This window comes from Myotis daubentonii, chromosome 19, assembly GCF_963259705.1.
Source record: "Myotis daubentonii chromosome 19, mMyoDau2.1, whole genome shotgun sequence".
NCBI lineage: Eukaryota > Metazoa > Chordata > Mammalia > Chiroptera > Vespertilionidae > Myotis > Myotis daubentonii.
The window spans coordinates 18,702,028-18,719,831 of record NC_081858.1 but is presented as its reverse complement, the minus strand read 5'-3'; the positions used below and the strand labels follow the sequence as shown (position 1 = coordinate 18,719,831).

The 17,804-nt window shown below is 51.4% G+C and overlaps 2 protein-coding genes and 1 long non-coding RNA gene across 12 annotated transcripts in view; 1 reads left to right on the top strand and 2 right to left on the bottom strand.

Annotated features, from left to right (window-relative positions):
• Positions 1 to 9,289, top strand: part of NFRKB (nuclear factor related to kappaB binding protein) — a 33,169-nt gene extending 23,880 nt beyond the window's left edge. For 6 of the 8 annotated variants that reach the window (XM_059677190.1, XM_059677189.1, XM_059677185.1 and 3 more), the window contains 3 exons: positions 211 to 978; positions 4,649 to 4,755; positions 5,473 to 9,289. In XM_059677190.1, coding sequence (XP_059533173.1) covers positions 211 to 978; positions 4,649 to 4,755; positions 5,473 to 5,848 — 1,251 coding nt within the window. In that variant the 3' untranslated portion in view covers positions 5,849 to 9,289. The remainder of the gene's footprint in view (positions 1 to 210; positions 979 to 4,648; positions 4,756 to 5,472) is intronic. The other 2 variants (XM_059677192.1, XM_059677191.1) reach the window with 1 other exon arrangement.
• The window catches only part of LOC132222295 (uncharacterized), a 139,313-nt gene continuing 125,008 nt past the window's right edge, over positions 3,500 to 17,804 (bottom strand). For both annotated transcript variants that reach the window (XR_009450174.1, XR_009450173.1), the window contains exon 2: positions 3,500 to 4,131. This is a non-coding gene — a long non-coding RNA (uncharacterized LOC132222295). The remainder of the gene's footprint in view (positions 4,132 to 17,804) is intronic.
• TMEM45B (transmembrane protein 45B) overlaps positions 9,303 to 17,804 on the bottom strand; it is a 28,874-nt gene continuing 20,372 nt past the window's right edge. Inside the window, exons 2-6 of one of the 2 annotated variants that reach the window (XM_059677200.1) lie at positions 15,851 to 16,047; positions 13,412 to 13,618; positions 11,967 to 12,151; positions 11,413 to 11,558; positions 9,303 to 10,171 (exon numbers count right to left, since the gene is read on the bottom strand). In XM_059677200.1, the coding sequence (XP_059533183.1) occupies positions 10,060 to 10,171; positions 11,413 to 11,558; positions 11,967 to 12,151; positions 13,412 to 13,618; positions 15,851 to 16,031 (831 nt within the window). In that variant the 5' untranslated portion in view covers positions 16,032 to 16,047 and the 3' untranslated portion in view covers positions 9,303 to 10,059. Of the gene's footprint in view, positions 10,172 to 11,412; positions 11,559 to 11,966; positions 12,152 to 13,411; positions 13,619 to 15,850; positions 16,062 to 17,804 lie in introns of those variants that run through there. The other variant, XM_059677201.1, reaches the window with a different exon arrangement.

Here is a 17,804-nt window from a genome sequence, read left to right as displayed (position 1 = left end):
TAAAACAAGACTGACAAAGTGGTAACTATTGAAGTTGGTTGATAGGTACATGGGTTTGTTCCATTATTCTCTTCTTTTGTGAATATTTATCATTTCTAAAAATGAAAAGTTAGAGAAATACGTGAAACACAAACGGAGGTTTGCCTAACTGTGCGGTGTAACCAGTGCCGCGCTGGGGATCCCTCGGTCAGTGCTGTTTCTCCCCACCAGGTGGCGATCACGGGGCAGCTTGGTGTGAAGCCCCAGACAGGCAGCAGCATCCCACTGACCGCCACTAACTTCCGCATCCAGGGCAAGGATGTGTTGCGCCTGCCACCCTCCTCCATCACCACAGATGCCAAAGGCCAGACGGTTCTGCGGATCACACCGGACATGATGGCCACGTTGGCCAAGTCCCAGGTGACCACAGTCAAACTGACCCAGGACCTCTTCGGGACAGGAGGCGGCACGGCAGGCAAAGGCATCTCCGCCACCCTACACGTCACTTCCAACCCCGTCCACGCCACGGACAGCCCTGCCAAGGCCAGTTCCGCCAGTGCCCCCGCGTCCACTCCAACTGGCACCACCGTGGTCAAAGTGACGCCCGACCTCAAGCCGGCGGAGGGCTCGGGGTCAGCTTTTCGCCTGATGCCCGCCCTCGGTGTGAGTGTGGCCGAGCAGAAGGGCAAAAGCACCGTGGCCTCGTCAGAAGCGAAGCCGGCTGCCACCATCCGCATCGTGCAGGGCCTGGGCGTGATGCCTCCCAAGGCCGGCCAGACCATCACAGTGGCAGCCCACGCCAAGCCAGGGTCCTCGGTGGCCAGCGGCTCCGGGACTGTTCACACGTCAGCGGTGTCCCTGCCCAGCATGAACGCTGCCGTGTCCAAGACGGTGGCCGTGGCCTCAGGGGCCGCCAGCACCCCCATCAGCATCGCCACGGGAGCCCCCACGGTGCGGCAGGTGCCCGTCAGCACCACGGTGGTTTCCACGTCCCAGGCTGTGAGTACCATTGGGGCGGGGCACAGCTAGCCCTTCCGCCAGGGACTTCTCTTAGGAACGGGAATGTCTGTGTCACCATGTGACCCAAACAAATGTATGAAAGTAGACACGCATACATTCTTGGAAAATATTAAAACAGTTCAGGGAGTCAAGTACAAAGTTTCTTTCACCCCCTCTAGCTCTCCCATCGTGAGGGCTAACATCTGTGGGTGTTTGGCCTTTGTCCTTCTAGGCCTTTCCCAGAGCATCTTCATACATACAGACACAGTTAAGAAGTCCTGTGAGAGACCTCAGTCTATAGGCTGCCCTGTGGTTTGCCTTATTTATTTAAAGAGATGTCGTGGGGGTTATTCTAGATCAGCCGTGGGCAAACTACGGCCCACAGGCCGGATCCGGCCCGTTTGAAATGAATAAAACTAAAAAAAAAAAAGACCGTACCCTTTTATGTAATGATGTTTACTTTGAATTTATATTAGTTCACACAAACACTCCATCCATGCTTTTGTTCCGGCCCTCCGGTCCAGTTTAAGAACCCATTGTGGCCCTCGAGTCAAAAAGTTTGCCCACCCCTGTTCTAAATCTTCCACAGGTACTGACTGCACCCTTTTTTATGACACCGTGGGAGTCACTAGAAGGGATGTGTTTTAATCACGCTTCTACTAACGAGAGCATTTTCATTGTTAAAACCAGCGCGACAGCGAATGCTTGGGTGTGCATATGTGATCACGTAGAAGCATTTCTGGAGCCGAGGGGCTAGCCCGGCCACGGCGGTACACGCGCTGGAAGTTCTGATACGCCAGTTGTGCTACCCAAAAGGCCATCGCAGCTTTCTGTCCAGCCAGCAAGTCTCCTGGCTTCCCCAGGGCCGGGTGGCACTTGTTTGAACTGTATGTGGCTCTCTTACTCCTGAGAGAGTCCTTTTTCTGTTTTGTTTCCCTGGTCTGTAGTGAGGTTGAACATCCAGGCCTGTGCAGACTGGCTGTGCTCTCTAGCAGTAGATAAATCTTTGCCAGTTTTCTTTGGGGTTTTCTGTTTTTTCATAGTTTGAGTGACCCTTTCTATCTTCTAGGTGTTAGTTCTGTGTGTGGAAAGTATTTTTTTTCCCCCTCGGTCATTTAAAAAAAATGTTTTTATTGATTTTTTTAGAGAAAGAAGAAGGGCGAGGGATAGAGAGAGAAACATTGATGAGAGAAACATCATTGATCAGCTGCCTCCTGCACGCCCCCTCTTGGGGATCAAGCTCGCAACTGGGCACGTGTCCTCCCCGGGAATCGAACCAGTGACCTGGTTCATGGGTCGATGCTCAGCCTGTAAGCCACACTGGCTGGGGTCCCTCTGTCACTTTTTAACCTTGCCTTTGGAGCCTTTGGCTCTACAGGTATTTTATCTGATACGATCTGTCAACATACCTTTTATGGTTCCTGGGTTTTATGTCTTTCGCCTTTCTTACCCCAGGGTTATAAAGATACTAGCTTGTATTTTCATAAAGTATTTTCAGAGTTTTAAGAAAGGTATAGCTGGTAATTCATTTGAAATATAATTTTGTGAATAGCCTGTGGTAGAGATCTCATTTTATGTTTTTCACATTATTCCAACATCACTAATTTATTGCTTCCCATTAACTTGAAGTGCTACATTTATCCTAAACCAAATTCTCGTGTCAGCGTAGGTGTGTTTCTGGATGCTTCTGTGTCCATTCAGCTTCTAGATCAGGAGCACTGTTGTATATGTTATGTGGGCAGAGTAAAATATAGTTTCCCTTTTCTAAACAAGCAGTGTAGTAAAACCTCAATAATTCGGGTAAAAGCCAGAGTAGAGTGATGGAAGTAGGAGGAAGGGGGACATATACTTTAGTAAAACCACCAGCCAATACACCCTGATACATAGTGTGGCTTCAAAGGAAATATCTAGGTCCTCATATCTCAGAAGTTAGAAGGAGGAAAGGAAACTGCTTACTTGACGCACTTTTGTTTCCCTTGAATCCTTCTCGTATCAGGGAAAGCTCCTACCCAGTGGCATCTACCCTGTTATAATTGATCGGGGTGAAAACCAGGGTGGGGCAGGAGGAGGTTTGCAGTTGTTTGTATGGAAGAGGACACAGTAATTAATACATAATGTACCAGAATGGACTGTTTGGCGTGCTCACAACTGTAAACCTGCCTCTGCCCCACGCTGTGGACCAGAGAGCACCCAATGGGGCAGGAAGTGTTGCCTCTCCCCTGTCTAGTCAGCTGCCAGGAGGCTCGCTCAGGAAGGGGCATTTCTGCTTGGTGTACTGGTGGCCTGACGTGTCTTTAAGCAACTACGACTTGAAGAAACTAAAACCACAAGTCAGTCCACCGGAGGCGCCTTTCTGCTGCCTGTTACACCTTTCAGCGCTTTCCAGTGGGCTACCCTGAGTGCCCGACTTTAGAACCAGCTGGCCCACAGGACATCCAGTGCCTTTTCTTAGCAGCCTAGCAGACCACCCCTCTTGAATCACTTCTTAAACATATGTTTTTATTGATTTCAGAGAGGAAGGGAGAGGAAGAGAGAGACAGAAACATCAATGATGAGAGAGAATCATTGATTGGCTGCCTCCTGCACGCCCCCATTGGGCGAGCCCGCAACCCGGGCATGTGCGCTGACCGGGAATTGAACCATGACCTCCTGCTTCATAGGTCAGTGCTCAACCACTGAGCCACGCCAGCCAGGCTTGAATCATTTTTAAAAATCAGATTTACACAGAATTTTATTGAATATAAATTTTATGGCCCATCAAGGGCTAAGAAGCCAGGCAGCCTACAAACAGGGGATGCCGTGACCGAACCTTAGCCACCCGAAAGCCCAGACAGGCCTTCTCGGCCTTTTAGTTCCTCTTGGGCTTCATCAGCTTTGGGCTGGGCTTTTCACGTGGCTGAGTTTGTGGCTGAGTTTGTTAGTGGTGTCCTTCGCTGACCTCTTTATCTCTGGCGGAAGCGGAAGGCACCTGGAGAATGTGGCCGTCCCCCGGGGCACGCCCTGCCGGGTCCCCGCGAAGCAGCAGCCGTGCACCTGCTGTGTGAACTCCGAGTGCCCCTGGCCCCGCGCCCACTGCCTTCCACAGCTGCTGTGCGCCGGGGCTCGGGGCTCTGCAGATGGGGAAGGCCTACCCTCTAGGACGGTGATGGCGAACTCATTTTTTTTGGCTGATTTTTCTTTGTTAAATGCCATTTAAATATATAAAATACATATCAGAAATATAAGTCTTAGTTTTACTATGGTTGCAAAGATCAAAAAATGTCTATATGTGACACGGCACCAGAGTGAAGTTAGGGTTTTTCAAAATGCTGACACGCCGAGCTCAAAAGGTTCACCATCACTGCTCTAGGAGCTCGGCTCTCTGTGCAGAAGTGAACACACATCCTCCTTTGGGGGTGAGGAGCACACGTAATCCTGACGACAGCATTGTGTGTGGTGACGGCTGCTGTAGGCAGCATGGAAGAGATGATAGCGATCAGGTGGCCCCTGAGTGTAGCACAGGAGCCCTGAACTACCGTATGTGACTGGTGTCATGAGGCCTCCCTGGGCCGCACCTCAAGAACACAGCACAGGCGGCGAGAGCCTCTGGCGCTGGCTCCTGGGCTCAGCCCTGGAGGAGACACTGGTCGTCTCATCCGTGTCCCATACACTGGCTCCTCCTTCTCTCTAGGGGAAGCTGCCGACGCGGATCACAGTCCCGCTCTCTGTGATCAGCCAGCCTATGAAGGGCAAGAGTGTGGTCACAGCCCCCATCATCAAAGGCAACCTGGGAGCCAAGTAAGTGCCATCCGGAGGGAGGGCAGGGCTCCCGGGTGCTGGTTTCCTGGGGCTCACCCTGGGTACCTCTCCTTTGTTGTGCTCAGCGAGGCGTATTGAGCAGCTAGTATTGTTTTAGGTGTGGGGGATATAGCAGTGATTAAAAAGGACAAAAGCCCATGCTGGCTTCAAGCAGGGAGTGAAATAATAAAGTAAAATACTGTGTGGGCGGTAAGGTGCACTGTGAAGAAAAAGGAAGGGGACAGGCAGTGTGTCACGGGTCACCACTGACACGGCTCAGGCAGCAGTTTCGACTGCGGCTGCCGGGAAGGCCTCATGTTTTCTGAGCCCGGTGGTGTGGTCAGTCAGGAGGAGGAGGGTTGGTTGGAAACGGGACAGGGAGAAAGGGTGTGATGGGATCGTTCTGAGGGTCTCAAGGCAGCTGTGTGGGGCAGGGGTTTCTTGACAAAAGCGCACGCCTCCCCGGGGCCTTGTTCGGTACTCCCGCTGATCAAGGTCTGGATCTCAGGGTCATTTTAGCCAAAGCACCGGGGGCCTTGGGCTCGCTCTTATCTCGTCGTGGGACGCATGGAAAGTGGAACAAACGTGGTCTCATCCGCTAGTTTCCACTTCAGTCCAGAATGCTGGGATTTTCAGGGGCCCCAGACCCCTGGTTTCCTTCAGTGCGTGGCCTGATTCTGGTGGGAGCTAATGCCCTGTCCTGCTTTCTGTCCACAGCCTCAGTGGGTTGGGCCGCAACATCATCCTCACCACCATGCCAGCGGGCACCAAGCTCATAGCTGGCAACAAGCCCGTGAGCTTCCTCACTGCCCAGCAGCTGCAGCAGCTCCAGCAGCAGGGCCAGGCCACACAGGTGAGGCCAGGACGCACTGTGGGCCCCACCGGCTTCTCTCCTTGCCTTTGCTGTCTGTGCCCACCTGGCGAGCCTGTTTGCAAGCTGCTGACCAGACGTTCTCTTTGCGAACAGGTGCGCATCCAGACTGTCCCCGCGTCCCATCTCCAGCAGGGAACAGCCTCGAATTCCTCCAAAGCGGTCTCCACTGTTGTTGTGACCACAGCTCCGTCTCCTAAGCAGGCACCCGAACAGCAGTGACTCTGAGAGAAGCTTCCATCAGAGCCCAGACCTGCTCCGCCCTGCAGGCCGCCAGGAAGGGAGCAGGGAGGCCCCTCCTTCCTCTGAGGCCAGTGGCGGGCTGGCGGCCACAGGGCTGCCCTCTGCTGCCACACCCCACGAGGAGGACACTGAGGAAGGCTCGCTCCAGGTCTGTTCCGTACCAACCCAGGGAGGCTTCTCTCAGAACCGTGTGAGGTCAGTGTGTCACACAAGCCAGGCTCCCCGAGAGCGGGCTTACGGGGGGAGTGCGGACAGCGACTGCGCCGCATTCTGTACGCGGCTCGTACCTTTCAGCTAGTGGTCTTCTCCGTGACGAGTGGTCTGGAGAGGAGCTTTGTCTCCAGAAATTTTTATGTAACTTATTTTTTTTAAAGAGCCTATTGTACATCTTGGTCAAATAGAAACTTGGGCGTTAGCCCCCTAAACGGATTCATTCTTTTGACCAGAATGTGAGAATGGCAGGATTCTAATAAGTTGGTGGCTGACTGGATAACTCCGTGGAGAGGCTCTGAGATGGGAAAGAAACACAAGAAGTGAGAGTGTGTGGGTTCCCTGAAATGGGACTAGTTGGGCACTACCTCTTAAAGAGGGGGTGTCGGGATCCTGGCTGTCCCCACCAAGCCTGTTAACACGCCCGGGCCGGTGGGCACGGCGGATGGATGCCAGCAGGGACGTTGTTCTTGCAGCACAGACTGCATTTCAGTTCTGAGACTCTACCTTCTGCTTTGCTCCAGAACAAGAGTCAGCAAGCCACCGCCCTTAGGTTGGCTTCCTGTTTTTGTAAATAAAGTTTTATTGGAACACAGCCCATGCCCATTTCGTTTGTGTGTTATCTGTGGCTGCTTTCAGTTCCAGCAGAAGCAGAACTGAATAGATGCCACATGGTCCTCAAGTCTAAAATACTTTCTGTGTGGTTCTTTAAGTAAGACTTTGCTGACTTCTATTCCAAAGTAGAGATGGTGTCCCTACTGGACAGCACCAACCACAAAAAGATCAGTGCGGGTAAGCAAGTTATTTAATCCTGGCTGTTCCCTGCTTCTCAGGCCCACCGAGCTGCAGGCAGAGAGCTGGGCATGGTGCTTTAATTAAGGCACTGGGGGTAAGAGTATGTGCCGCTTCTGTGCTGGAGCAGGGCTTGGGTGGGAAAGCTTTTCTGCAGGGGCAGAGCTTCCCTAACTCTTGGAAGGATCCAGATGACTGAAAAGGTATCTTAATCTGTCGAAGTCTAGCGATGATACTGTATGGCGTCTGCGTGTGGAAGTGGATTGGAAGGAGTGGCCTGCTTCAGAGGGATCAGGCAAGTTGTCGAGGGGCCGACACCTTTCAATGGCTTGGTGGTGACACAGTGGTTGTACAGACACCTCATTGGATTCCTAAGGAAGTTCTGTGAAACAGTTAAGCTGTTCTCACTGGGAGAAAATGCGCATCTCAGCTGGAGTTAGAACCAAGAAGTAAGTCCAGTCTTCGGATTCTAAGTCAGGTGCCCTTTCTGCTGCCTTCCTAAGAAGGGAGCGGCCGTGATGTGTCATGGTGAGACTTGGGGGTGATCCAGAGCTGAGGGTGGAGTCTGGATGACAGGGCAGAGGTGAATCGGCCGAGGTGAGATTGAGCTTTTGAGGGGAGTGGAGGGCTGGGCAGAAAGGGATGGGAAATGGCCGGAGGCAGGGACTGCAGTGAGGAGAAACAACTGTTTCACCGAGTAAAGGTGGCTGCACCTGCTGTTTCATAATACTTTGGTATTTGCATGTCAGTACTCCCTGGAGTCACATTTCACACGGAAAGTTCATGTGACAGGCTCTAAGTGAGCAACAGGTAGAAATTGGAGGAATCCTGTCTTGGGTGTTGACTGCTGGTTAAACTTCCTCTGAATTTGTTTAATAAATGATTTCATAAAAGTCGTTCTGGCCTTCAGCCCCAACCTCACCCCACACTGTTATTGACTGAAGTCACCTGACCGCTCATCTCCTTAGTGGCTGCAGACTTTGACATCCGAGGGGAACAGTGTAGGACAGCCCTGGGAAGTGAGATGGGTCCTGGCCAGCCTGTCGGTGGAGTACACAGCGGAAACCACCTCTTGGAGTTGTTCAGGTGACGTCACCAGCATTTGCACCAAACATGGGTCCTGGATGCACACCTGGGGCCATGAGAGATGTGGTGGCTCCGGGGGTGTTTGGGGGGACAATTCCAGGAGGACCTGTGGCGGCCTTGAGTCTTTGAGCCTCTGGTGGACAGGAGTTGACAAAGTTATTCCGACCATGTGTCTCAGACTGGATTTGGTGCATAGCATTGTGAGGGGTTTGCACTGTAGCCCAGAATGTTCATGTTAGCGGTGATCACTTCTCTGATGGTGTCCCAGCCATGCTGGGAAGGAGCATTAATTAGAATAGGCTTGGATGTTTTATAGTTGATCCTCACTCTGGAGAAAATACCTTTCCCTAAAGCCTGCTGCCTCACCCCCTTTAATTCAGAATGGAGAGTGCTGCTTTGAAAGTAAAACCCAGAGTAGGTTCCTTCTTCCCACCTCCAATCGCTGAGGAAAGGACATGTTTTACATTCATTGCCAATAACGGGTCCTCTGGTACTTGTTGAAAGGATGTTGGGTTTTACTGAGCAGGCAAACCCACTGGATGCTGAAAGGGTACCCATGGGCTCGCCTCTCAGTACTAAATCTGAGTTTTCAGGGACCTCATTCTTCTCCTGAAGCTGTGCCTCCAGCTCTAAGTGCTGGCTGAGCAAGGGAGGTGCTGAGTGCAGAGTTTCTCCCAGAGCCGTCCAGTGCTCCACGGGAATGACCCGGTGCTGACCTCAATGCTCCATGGGAACGACCCCAGTGCTGCCCTGAGTGCTCCACGGGAATGACCCTGGGCTGACCTCAGTGCTTCAGGTGAATGACGACCTCGATGCTCCATGGGAATGATCGCTGCATTTGTGTGACGTAGCAGAGGAGAAAGGCGAGAGACAGGCTGGCTGGAGTCCTACTGAAATCTGGTTCTACACCTAGTAACCTTAGACCACTCAACTACGAAGACGGAATGTATTTCCAGTATACCGGTAGGTGGTCGTGAGAAACAAGATATATTTCAGAGTCTGAAAAGTGCCCAACAATTGAATGGTACTATTTGGTCTCTATGGTAAGAGCTTTCAGATTCGTCCTAACCCACCTTTATCCATTCATGTTCTTTTCTCTCTGCCTGGAATGTGCCTTTTCTATGGGCAAGCTCCTCCCTCCTTTGTGTCACGGTGGTTTCACTTACCATCATGGCATCAGTCACCCCGTATGAACTGCCTGCATAGTTCTCCCATCAGACTGAATTCCTTGCTGGGCACATATTTAGTTAATCTGTACAACCATTCCAGTCCTGGTGCAAAGGAGATGTTTAATAAGCCCTTGTTGAAGGAAGCTTAAAAAAAAAAAAAGAACCAGAACCAAGACTAGAGTATCAAGATTGTATTACCAGTTCCAGCTTCAGATCCTTTGCGGGATTCTTGCCCTTTGCTTTCGGCTGTAGTATTTAAAGTCAAGGCCTCCCCTACCTGACATTTTCCCTCCCTCACTGTCCAGCTTTCCGGTCAGCAGCCTCATGAGGGCACTTTTGAGGAGTCAGACCATCTGAGTTCCAGCTCTCATCTGGGCCACTAACTAGCTTCCTGGTTTTAAAAACAAAATGCACCTTTGGCCCAACTTTGTCACTGACCAACAGTGGTATTGCAGTACTCTGGAGTGTCATGATTAGTTAGGAGATGTTAACAAGTGATGTGTAAACACCAAAACTTGTGGGTGACTACTTTTTAAAAATCCACGCTAGACTTGAATCTCTAAAAGAAAGGCACTGTGACTCACTTACTTCCTAATAAGAAAGTTCCTGCTTTCTTGGGAGGGAAAGAAGGGATAAGTCATCAACAGCAGTGGGTTTGGCTGGATTCATACCCTGGATTCGTCGATGAGGCTACGTGCTGTTCTGACACTTCAGAGTCTCTGATTTCTCTCCTGAGACGTAAAGGCTTGCTTCATTTTTCTTTCTGAAGGATCCGTACCAACACGGTCTTCAGCCTTTAAGTGAGAAGGTGCAAATATAGAGCCCCTTCAGGGCAGACCAAGGCAAGCATTAACACGGAGATGAGCCACAGCTGTGGCACTCAGCTAGTCCTCACGCGGACACGCCACCCCGTTTGTGACCGAGGGCCCCGTCTCATTCCTCGTCGGAGCCATTCAGCAGGGCCTTCTGGTAAGTGGTGTCTGACTTCAGCTCCTGAATGCCAATGATTTCTCCTTCTCTGCGCCTCTTTAACCGGGTCAGAAGGCTGTAATGGAGAAACAGTAACGAATTAAACCAGCCCCCAAACTCCCTGTTCCTTCCCTGAAGGATGTGAGGGCGTCTAATGGTGTTTAAAGCATTTACTTCCTTAAATATTGTGATTACATATCTGACTTCTCAGTATTCGTCGGTAGATAAAGGGATTGTGATAAATAATATTTGACATTGAATGTTTTAATTGAGACTAAACTCGGTCTCTCACCTCCCTTTTTATTATTGCACTGACCCGGCAGTAGAACTGGTAGAAACCAGGGCACCTTGAGTTGTGTTCTGTTGGGGCTGCGTGGAAGTCTTTCTGGCTGAAGTGGTTTCTGCTTTGGTAGGGAAATCAGGAGCCAGGGACGGAGATAGGGGCAGCTGAGACAACAGCTAATGCCATGTGCCCGCAGTCTCTCTGGCTGTGGTTAAAGGCTGGAGCTCTGCCATTTGCTCGTTGGGCGACCTTGATCACATTAGTCTTTTGAAGCCTTGGTTTTCCCGTCTGTACAACATTACATATTTCATAAAGTGATAAGGATTACATCGGGTGGTGCCAGGGAACTGTTGGCTGTCATCTTGGAAGAGCACTTCAGCTGCGAGCTGTACCATCTGATTATCGCAAGGCCTCTGGGAAAACAGCGACGGGCTCGAAATGAACAGGGACAGAGCAGGACTGCAGTCCAGAGCCCGGGCCTCATTCCAAGTGTTTCCTGTCACAGCACAGGCCTGAGCTCGGTCAGATCTGCCTCTGCAGCCTGGGTCTGTCCCAGGTTACTGTGACCAGTCAGGCCCTTAACCTTCAGAGCCCCATCACCCTCATTCATAGTCTAGGACCGTGGTCGGCAAACTGTGGCTCGCGAGCCACATGCGGCTCTTTGGCCCCTTGAGTGTGGCTCTTCCACAAAATACCACGTGTGGGCGCGCACGTACAGTGCAATTGACACTTCGTGGCCCACGCGCAGAAGTCGGTATTTTGTAGAAGAGCCACACTCAAGGGGCCAAAGAGCCGCATGTGGCTCGCGAGCCACAGTTTGCCGACCACTGGTCTAGAGCAACAGTCGCCAACCTTTCGGACCTCACGGACCATTGGTTGGCAGCCGCTCGTCTAGAGCACCTAGCACAGGACTCGGCCTTTAGCTGGTACTTGTTAAGTGGTGGGAGCGAGTTGTGAAAGGGGTCCCTGGAAGTAAAAATGGTGCAGGGGGTTGGTAAGGAAGGAGAACGCTGACAGAAGTCTCGGGGCCGTACCAGTGAACGAGAGAGTAGTTGACGGCCACGATGCAGAGCGCGGCCAGGTAGTGCCAGCAGAAGCACATGGTGATGAACATGAGGTTCGCGTGATCTTCCTGGTCCCACTGCGGGCCTCCGAAGGGCGGGAACAGCACAAACCCAATCTGGTGGGTCACACAGAAGACAGCTTGTCATTAGTTGCCCCCTGCCTGTGGTTACCAAAGGCATTCGGACCGCATTCCCCATGCCTGCCTTAGCGGGGAAAGATGTTTTGCACAGGAAAATGGCTGGGTTAATTCTGGTTTTAGCAGAGGCTTATTTCCAGCCAAATTTCAGGGGAACAGTTTGGCAAGTGGAGCTTTTAGATGGTATCAGCACCTCCACTGGGGCGGGCAGATGGGGAAATAGTTAATCTGCTCACTGTGGACACTCCATAGACTCTGCTTAACGCATCAGCAGGCCATTCATGGGTAAGGCTCCCCAGGTTCGGGGCGGCATGTCAGACTTCACCTGGACACGCTCCGTGGGCCCCGCAGTCCCTACAGCGCTAGGAGCAGTGTTTGAACAGTTACCTGCCAGAACCAGGTGCCCTGGAGAATAACGAGCGAGGTTCGGAAAAGTTCCAGCACAATGTTGTCCCGAAGGATCACCTCCAAGAAGATGCTGAGAGCCCCTCCGAACACAGCGCACAGCAGCAGCGAGTGGATGAACTGGTCCAGGGGCGGCCGGTTGTGGACGTGGTGGTAGAAGAGGAAACCTGCCCCAGAGCCAGGCACGGCCGTCAGAGATGCCCGTTTCTCCGTCAGCACCACCCTGCACGCCCCACTATAGAAGGTCCCCAGCCAGGGTCTTCTGCCCTCGGAAAGTCATTTTCTATGACATTACAGGACAAGCAATGGGCAGATGAAATCTGTGTGTGTGCTGCCCTAGTCGGCATGGCTCAAGCGTCGACCTATGAACCAGGAGGTCATGCATGGTTCAGTTCCTGGTCAAGGCATATGCCCGGGTTGCAGGCTCAATCCCCAGCAGAGGGCATGCAGGAGGCAGCCCATCAATGATTCTCTCTCATCCCTGATGTTTCAGTCCCTCTCCCGCCCCCTCTCTGAAATCAATAAAACTGTATTTTAAAAAAAATTGTGTGTAAAGTGGGTTTAAGCAAAGGCTATATCTCTATAGAATTGATGGTAGGGTTCAATACAGAATGGGTAAGTGAAATATTGGTGACATATTGTGTGTGTTTACTTGAAATTCAGTTTTGCCCTCATTCACCTTTTTAAAACTCTTCCTGAGATAACATTAGTCAGTGAGGTTGTTGGGTTACAAGATACTTTTTTTACGACCCCATTGAACATGAGCTACGTTGGGAGATCTGCCTAGCCCTCCTATTTGTGATGCAGTCCAGACAATGACACTCCGGGTGGGGGCTGGAGTGCAGTTTCCCTTCCCAAACCACAGGGAGTCATAATCTGGCGTGGTGACATTCACCCCGTCTTCAGACAGTTCTGTGTTTCCGTGTGGATGTGCGCACATGCACTCACACGCATGAGGGGGCGCGGGGAATGCAGCGAGTTTGTACCCTCCTAGCCAGTGACTTTGGCTAAAAGCCTTGTGCTTTCCCGGGTTCTTTTTTAAAACAAAATTTTTTTTATTGATTTCAGAGATGAAGGAGAGAGAATCATTGATCGGCTGCCTCCTGCCTTCTGCCTGTCCCCCACTGGGGATCGAGCCTGCAACCCAGGCATGTGCCCTGACCAGTAATTGAACCATGACCTCCTGGTTCATAGGTCGATGCTCAACCACTGAACCAGTGGCCGGGCCTTTCATGGGTTAAGGAATATGTCACCTATACCATCCAGAGCATAGGACTACGCCTGCTCAGGTTGTTGAAGTTCAGAGATTTGGATTTTTTCTGGGGAAGGTGGTTGTATCTGTGATAGTTGTGGTGTACTGTGCCCAGATCCCTCATAACCACAACTTGTCAGTTTCTTCCCTTTTCCCATGCTTACCACTCAGTTACCTTCGTTGAACGCTGCCACAGCCATCACCAGTCTGTCCACCCCCAAGGGCACATGACTGACGAGATAGGTGAGCATGTCAGTGATTCCTGAGATGGCGAAGAACAGATACATGGTGCTGTGTTGCCAGTTCATCAACTTGATCCACTCGTGTTCCGAGTACAGGTGGAGGTGGGGCCCATCCGGAACAAACTGCTCTGCTAGGATCCCTGCAGGGAAATGAGAATGGAAATTAGGCGGGGAGAGTAACTCTAAGACAATATAGGAGACAAGCCAAAAACAACCCGAGGCGGGACTGAAGTCAGGATCTGGGTGACAGCCGGTGGCTTAGTGGCCCTACTTGGCTACTTCAGTCTAAAGTGGGGTCTTTGCTGAGGAACCTGTGTAGATGTCGTGTCTTAGTTGCTGTTCCTGGGACAGGGGCACGTGGAGGGAGGTGCAGCAGCCACCGTCCACAGGAAACTTGTTTGGGGCATTGCCACCTAAGCGAGAGACTGGCAGATAACTTAATCTTGGGGCTCCCTCTGCCAAGTGAGCAGGGAAAGGAATCCTGGAAGGAAACCATTCGGTTGGAAATAATAGAATCTGAGCAGACACTGGTGATGGAGATACCTGTGTACGCCCAAGGGAGGGAGGCCGCGCCCAGGGGCGCTTGTGGTCTCGGTCCTTCCCGTAGCTTTAGGTTTCAGTGTCCTACACGTCAGCTTGGGGTTTCTCCCATACGGTGTCCCAGGAGAGGCAAGCTTTAGAGACGGCCAGGTGGCTAAGCTGTGCCTCAGTGCGGGTCTCGGTTCTCATCCCTCCTACTGTCACCTGCGTTGAAGGCGAAAGCTTTGCCTTTATGCCTGGTGCCCAGAGTGTTCTTGGGGCTACGGTAACTCCTCCATGGCACATTCTGGACCCTGCTCCCCAAACACTGTTTCCCCAAAAACCAGCCCCTGTCTGAATGTGTGCATAAAGGATCCAGGAGTTGGTGAAGACAACCCAGGAAAGGGAAGTCCTGTCAGAGCTCTAGACTAGCTGTAGTTCCCCACTGTACCCCCTTATCTAGAACGATGAGTTCCTGGCATGTAGTGAGAACTCAGGAAATAATTGGTGAATAAGTTATTCTTTCCACCCAGACACAGTTCTTTGGCTTTGTTTAGGCCAGTGGTCGGCAAACTGCAGCTCTTTGGCCCCTTGAGTGTGGCTCTTCCACAAAATACCACGTGCGGGCGCGCACGTACAGTGCGATTGACACTTCGTGGCCCATGCGCAGAAGTCGGTATTTTGTGGAAGAGCCACACTCAGGGGGGCCAAAGAGCCGCAGTTTGCCGACCACGGGTTTAGGCCAATACCACGTAAGCCGTATGGTCCCTGTTTACTTCTCGGCCCCAGAAAGATGAGACAGCCTTTCTGATGCCCGAGGGGCTGGTGAATGGGAAAGTCCCACTGGACCAGGAAACAGAGCCATGTTCCTGTGCCAACTCAGAGAAGCCACTGGCCTGGCTTCAGCTGCGCCCAGGAAGCTGGAGGCCAGAGATGGCGAGAGGCAAATGCAGTTGCCGAATCAGGTCCCTCATTGGTACCACTCATTCTTCAGGGCCCCCAGCAGAGTGGATAGATGATGAGGAAGGGGGCGGGTTTTGTTGGGAAGGGCACCGTAAGGAAGACCCCTCGCACACAGCCTCTGCGGGCTTCTCTCAGCCTCATCCCCTGCCTCTTACCAGCCCCAAGCTTTACACTCCTCTGCCTGCTTGAGGTTTGGGGGTGGAGGATATGCCAATGAGTAGGGGTTTACTCTTGAGATTCTGGAGAAGAGACAGTTGGAGAAAAAAGAATTTTCTAAAACTCAACTTCATTTTCTCATAATTCATGCTCTTACTCTCAATTTGGTTTTTTCTACTTTTGTGTTTTGTCCTTTTCATAAATTATGTCTTCTGTTCCTACAATCTACACCAGTGATGGCGAGCCTATGACACACGTGTCAGAGGTGACACGCAAACTCATCTTTTTTGGTTGATTTTTCTTTGTTAAATGGCATTTAATTATATAAAATAAATATCAAAAATACAAATCTTTGTTTTACTATGGTTGCAAATATCAAAAAATGTCTATATGTGACACAGCACCAGAGTTAAGTTAGGGTTTTTCAAAACGCTGACTCGCCGAGCTCAAAAGGTTCACCATCACTGATCTACACCCATGTCTTTCTAGGGCAAAGGATGTAATTTATTTGGTACTTTCTCACAGTGCACTGAGATGCGAGGCACTGTTCACTATTGATATGACAAGGTTCAGTGCACAGCAGATGTTGCGATGAAATGTTTAGTGGCCAACTGACACTATTATCTCTCTATCATCACTGCCCGTGGAGACATCCATCCACAGGGTCCAGAGAGTGGGCTGAAGGCTCTGGGTGTGATGGGAGATCCCCTGGACCACACAGCCCCCATCCTTACCAATGACGGGAAATAAAGTTCTGATGGCGGCCTCGATGATCTCCAGACGCTCATAATTACGACTCAGTTGTCTCCTTTTCCCGTTTTGGTGAAAATACTTCAGGGGGTACTTCACTGACCACCACAGCCCAACGATCAAGAAGAAGCTCCCCGGGAGAGCGTGGCCCTTGAAGTTTGCCATCGGGGCCCTGGGTCACCTGAAACACAGGGGCAGCTGTCAGGCGGCTGAGGAGGAAAACAAATGGGTATCTTGGCAGGAAATGCAACCATGACTGGGGAGTCCAAATCACAAGCCGTACGGAGAAGGGTCCACTCATTCTCATAAAGTAAGTCTGTCTGTCCCGTCACCAGGTCACCAAAGTCATGTCCGCTGAGCAGTTACATGCTAACCCTGAGGCCTGAACAACGTTGGCAAATAGAAGGGGGGAGGGGAAGCGGAGGATAGGTAAATATTAATTGACCTCAGGGTAGAAAAGCATAAAGGAGGGAATAAGAAAAATGGTCATGGACACTGGTATTTTATAGATCAAAACACGAGGAGGCAAGCCAGTGGGGCGAAGCTACCACCTGTGGGGTTATGACCGACCGCCTGTCAGAGTCCTGCCCAGGCTGAAACCAAGGGCAGCGCCTCAGGTGGCCCCAGGTCCCCCGCCCTGGTGGCCCTCAGCGTGCAGTGGGACCCGGTTGGTGCAGAGAGCCCCTCGTCCAGGGAAACGGGTGCGGCAGGGAAGGGGGCCGCCCCTTGCCCTGCATGCATGGGTTTTTATAGATTTGATGGCAATAAACTGTGCAAAATGATAATATTTGCCGAATAAAGGTAGGACCACCAGGAGAAAGAGACACTGAATCAATGACTCAAGGAAAGCTACTTCCACATTCACACATTTTCTTGTTAAGCATTCAAAGCAATGTTTCTGGAATTCAGTATGAGGCCAACAACGTCTGAAAACTATTTTGCTGAGAGACTGGTCCAGTGTTTGAAACAAGAAATAAGAGACTGTTTCAAAGCGTCACGGTTCAGCTTGTGGAACCTGTGTGCTCCACCCGGTTTTTCTGCAGCTGAGAAGCTGAGCGTCTGTAGACATTAGGGTCAATATTAATAAAGAAAGGAAGCAAAGGGAATCAAATATTGTTTAGCTGAACGGGCTGGGGAACTGAATGGGACACTGAGCCTGCAGTTTCACCAGGAAGCCAGCTCTCTACCCCCCTGACCCAGGTGATCACAGTACTGCCCCACCAAGGATTAACACCCCTGCCTTCCCCCTCAGGTCCCGGATTGTCTGGGGGGCCAGGGGGAGGTGAGCACACGTGCAGTAGAAGTCAAAATGGCCCACGGGGAGGTGCTTGGCCATAGAGGCTTGTCAATCTAGCCTGGGAAAGGGATCACTGGTCAGGTGGGCCCATCAGAGTCCCGTGAAAGCTTCAGAAGTTGATTGGTTATTGTGAAAAAGCACCTGGTCCTTCCCAAGCCCAGATAATATAATCCCAGGGATGCCCGGCCGGTGTGGCTCAATGGTTGAGCCTTGACCTATGAACCAGGAGGTCACAGTTTGATTCCTGGTCAGGGCACATGCCCAGGTTGTGGCTCGATCCCCAGTGTGGAGCGTGCAGGAGGCAGCCCATCAATGATTCTCTCTCAACACTGATGTTTCTCTTCCTTTCTGAAATCAATAAAAATATATTTTAAAAATTACATATATATATACATTCATTCTCAGGGAATATGCAATCATCCAGTTGGTTTGCATGCTCTCTCCTTAGCAACCATGTGGCCTTAGCAACATGGCTGATGGGGACAGCGGACGACTTCAAACGCCGGCTCCAGGTGGGAACCTGGATCCAGCAGCACCGATTGCAGCCGGAACGGGAGCTAAGCTCCCGACGGTGAGAAAGGCTGGCCTGGACTAGCTTTAATGTGGCACAGACCCCCTGGACAGTGGCCCTATTTCTGGCC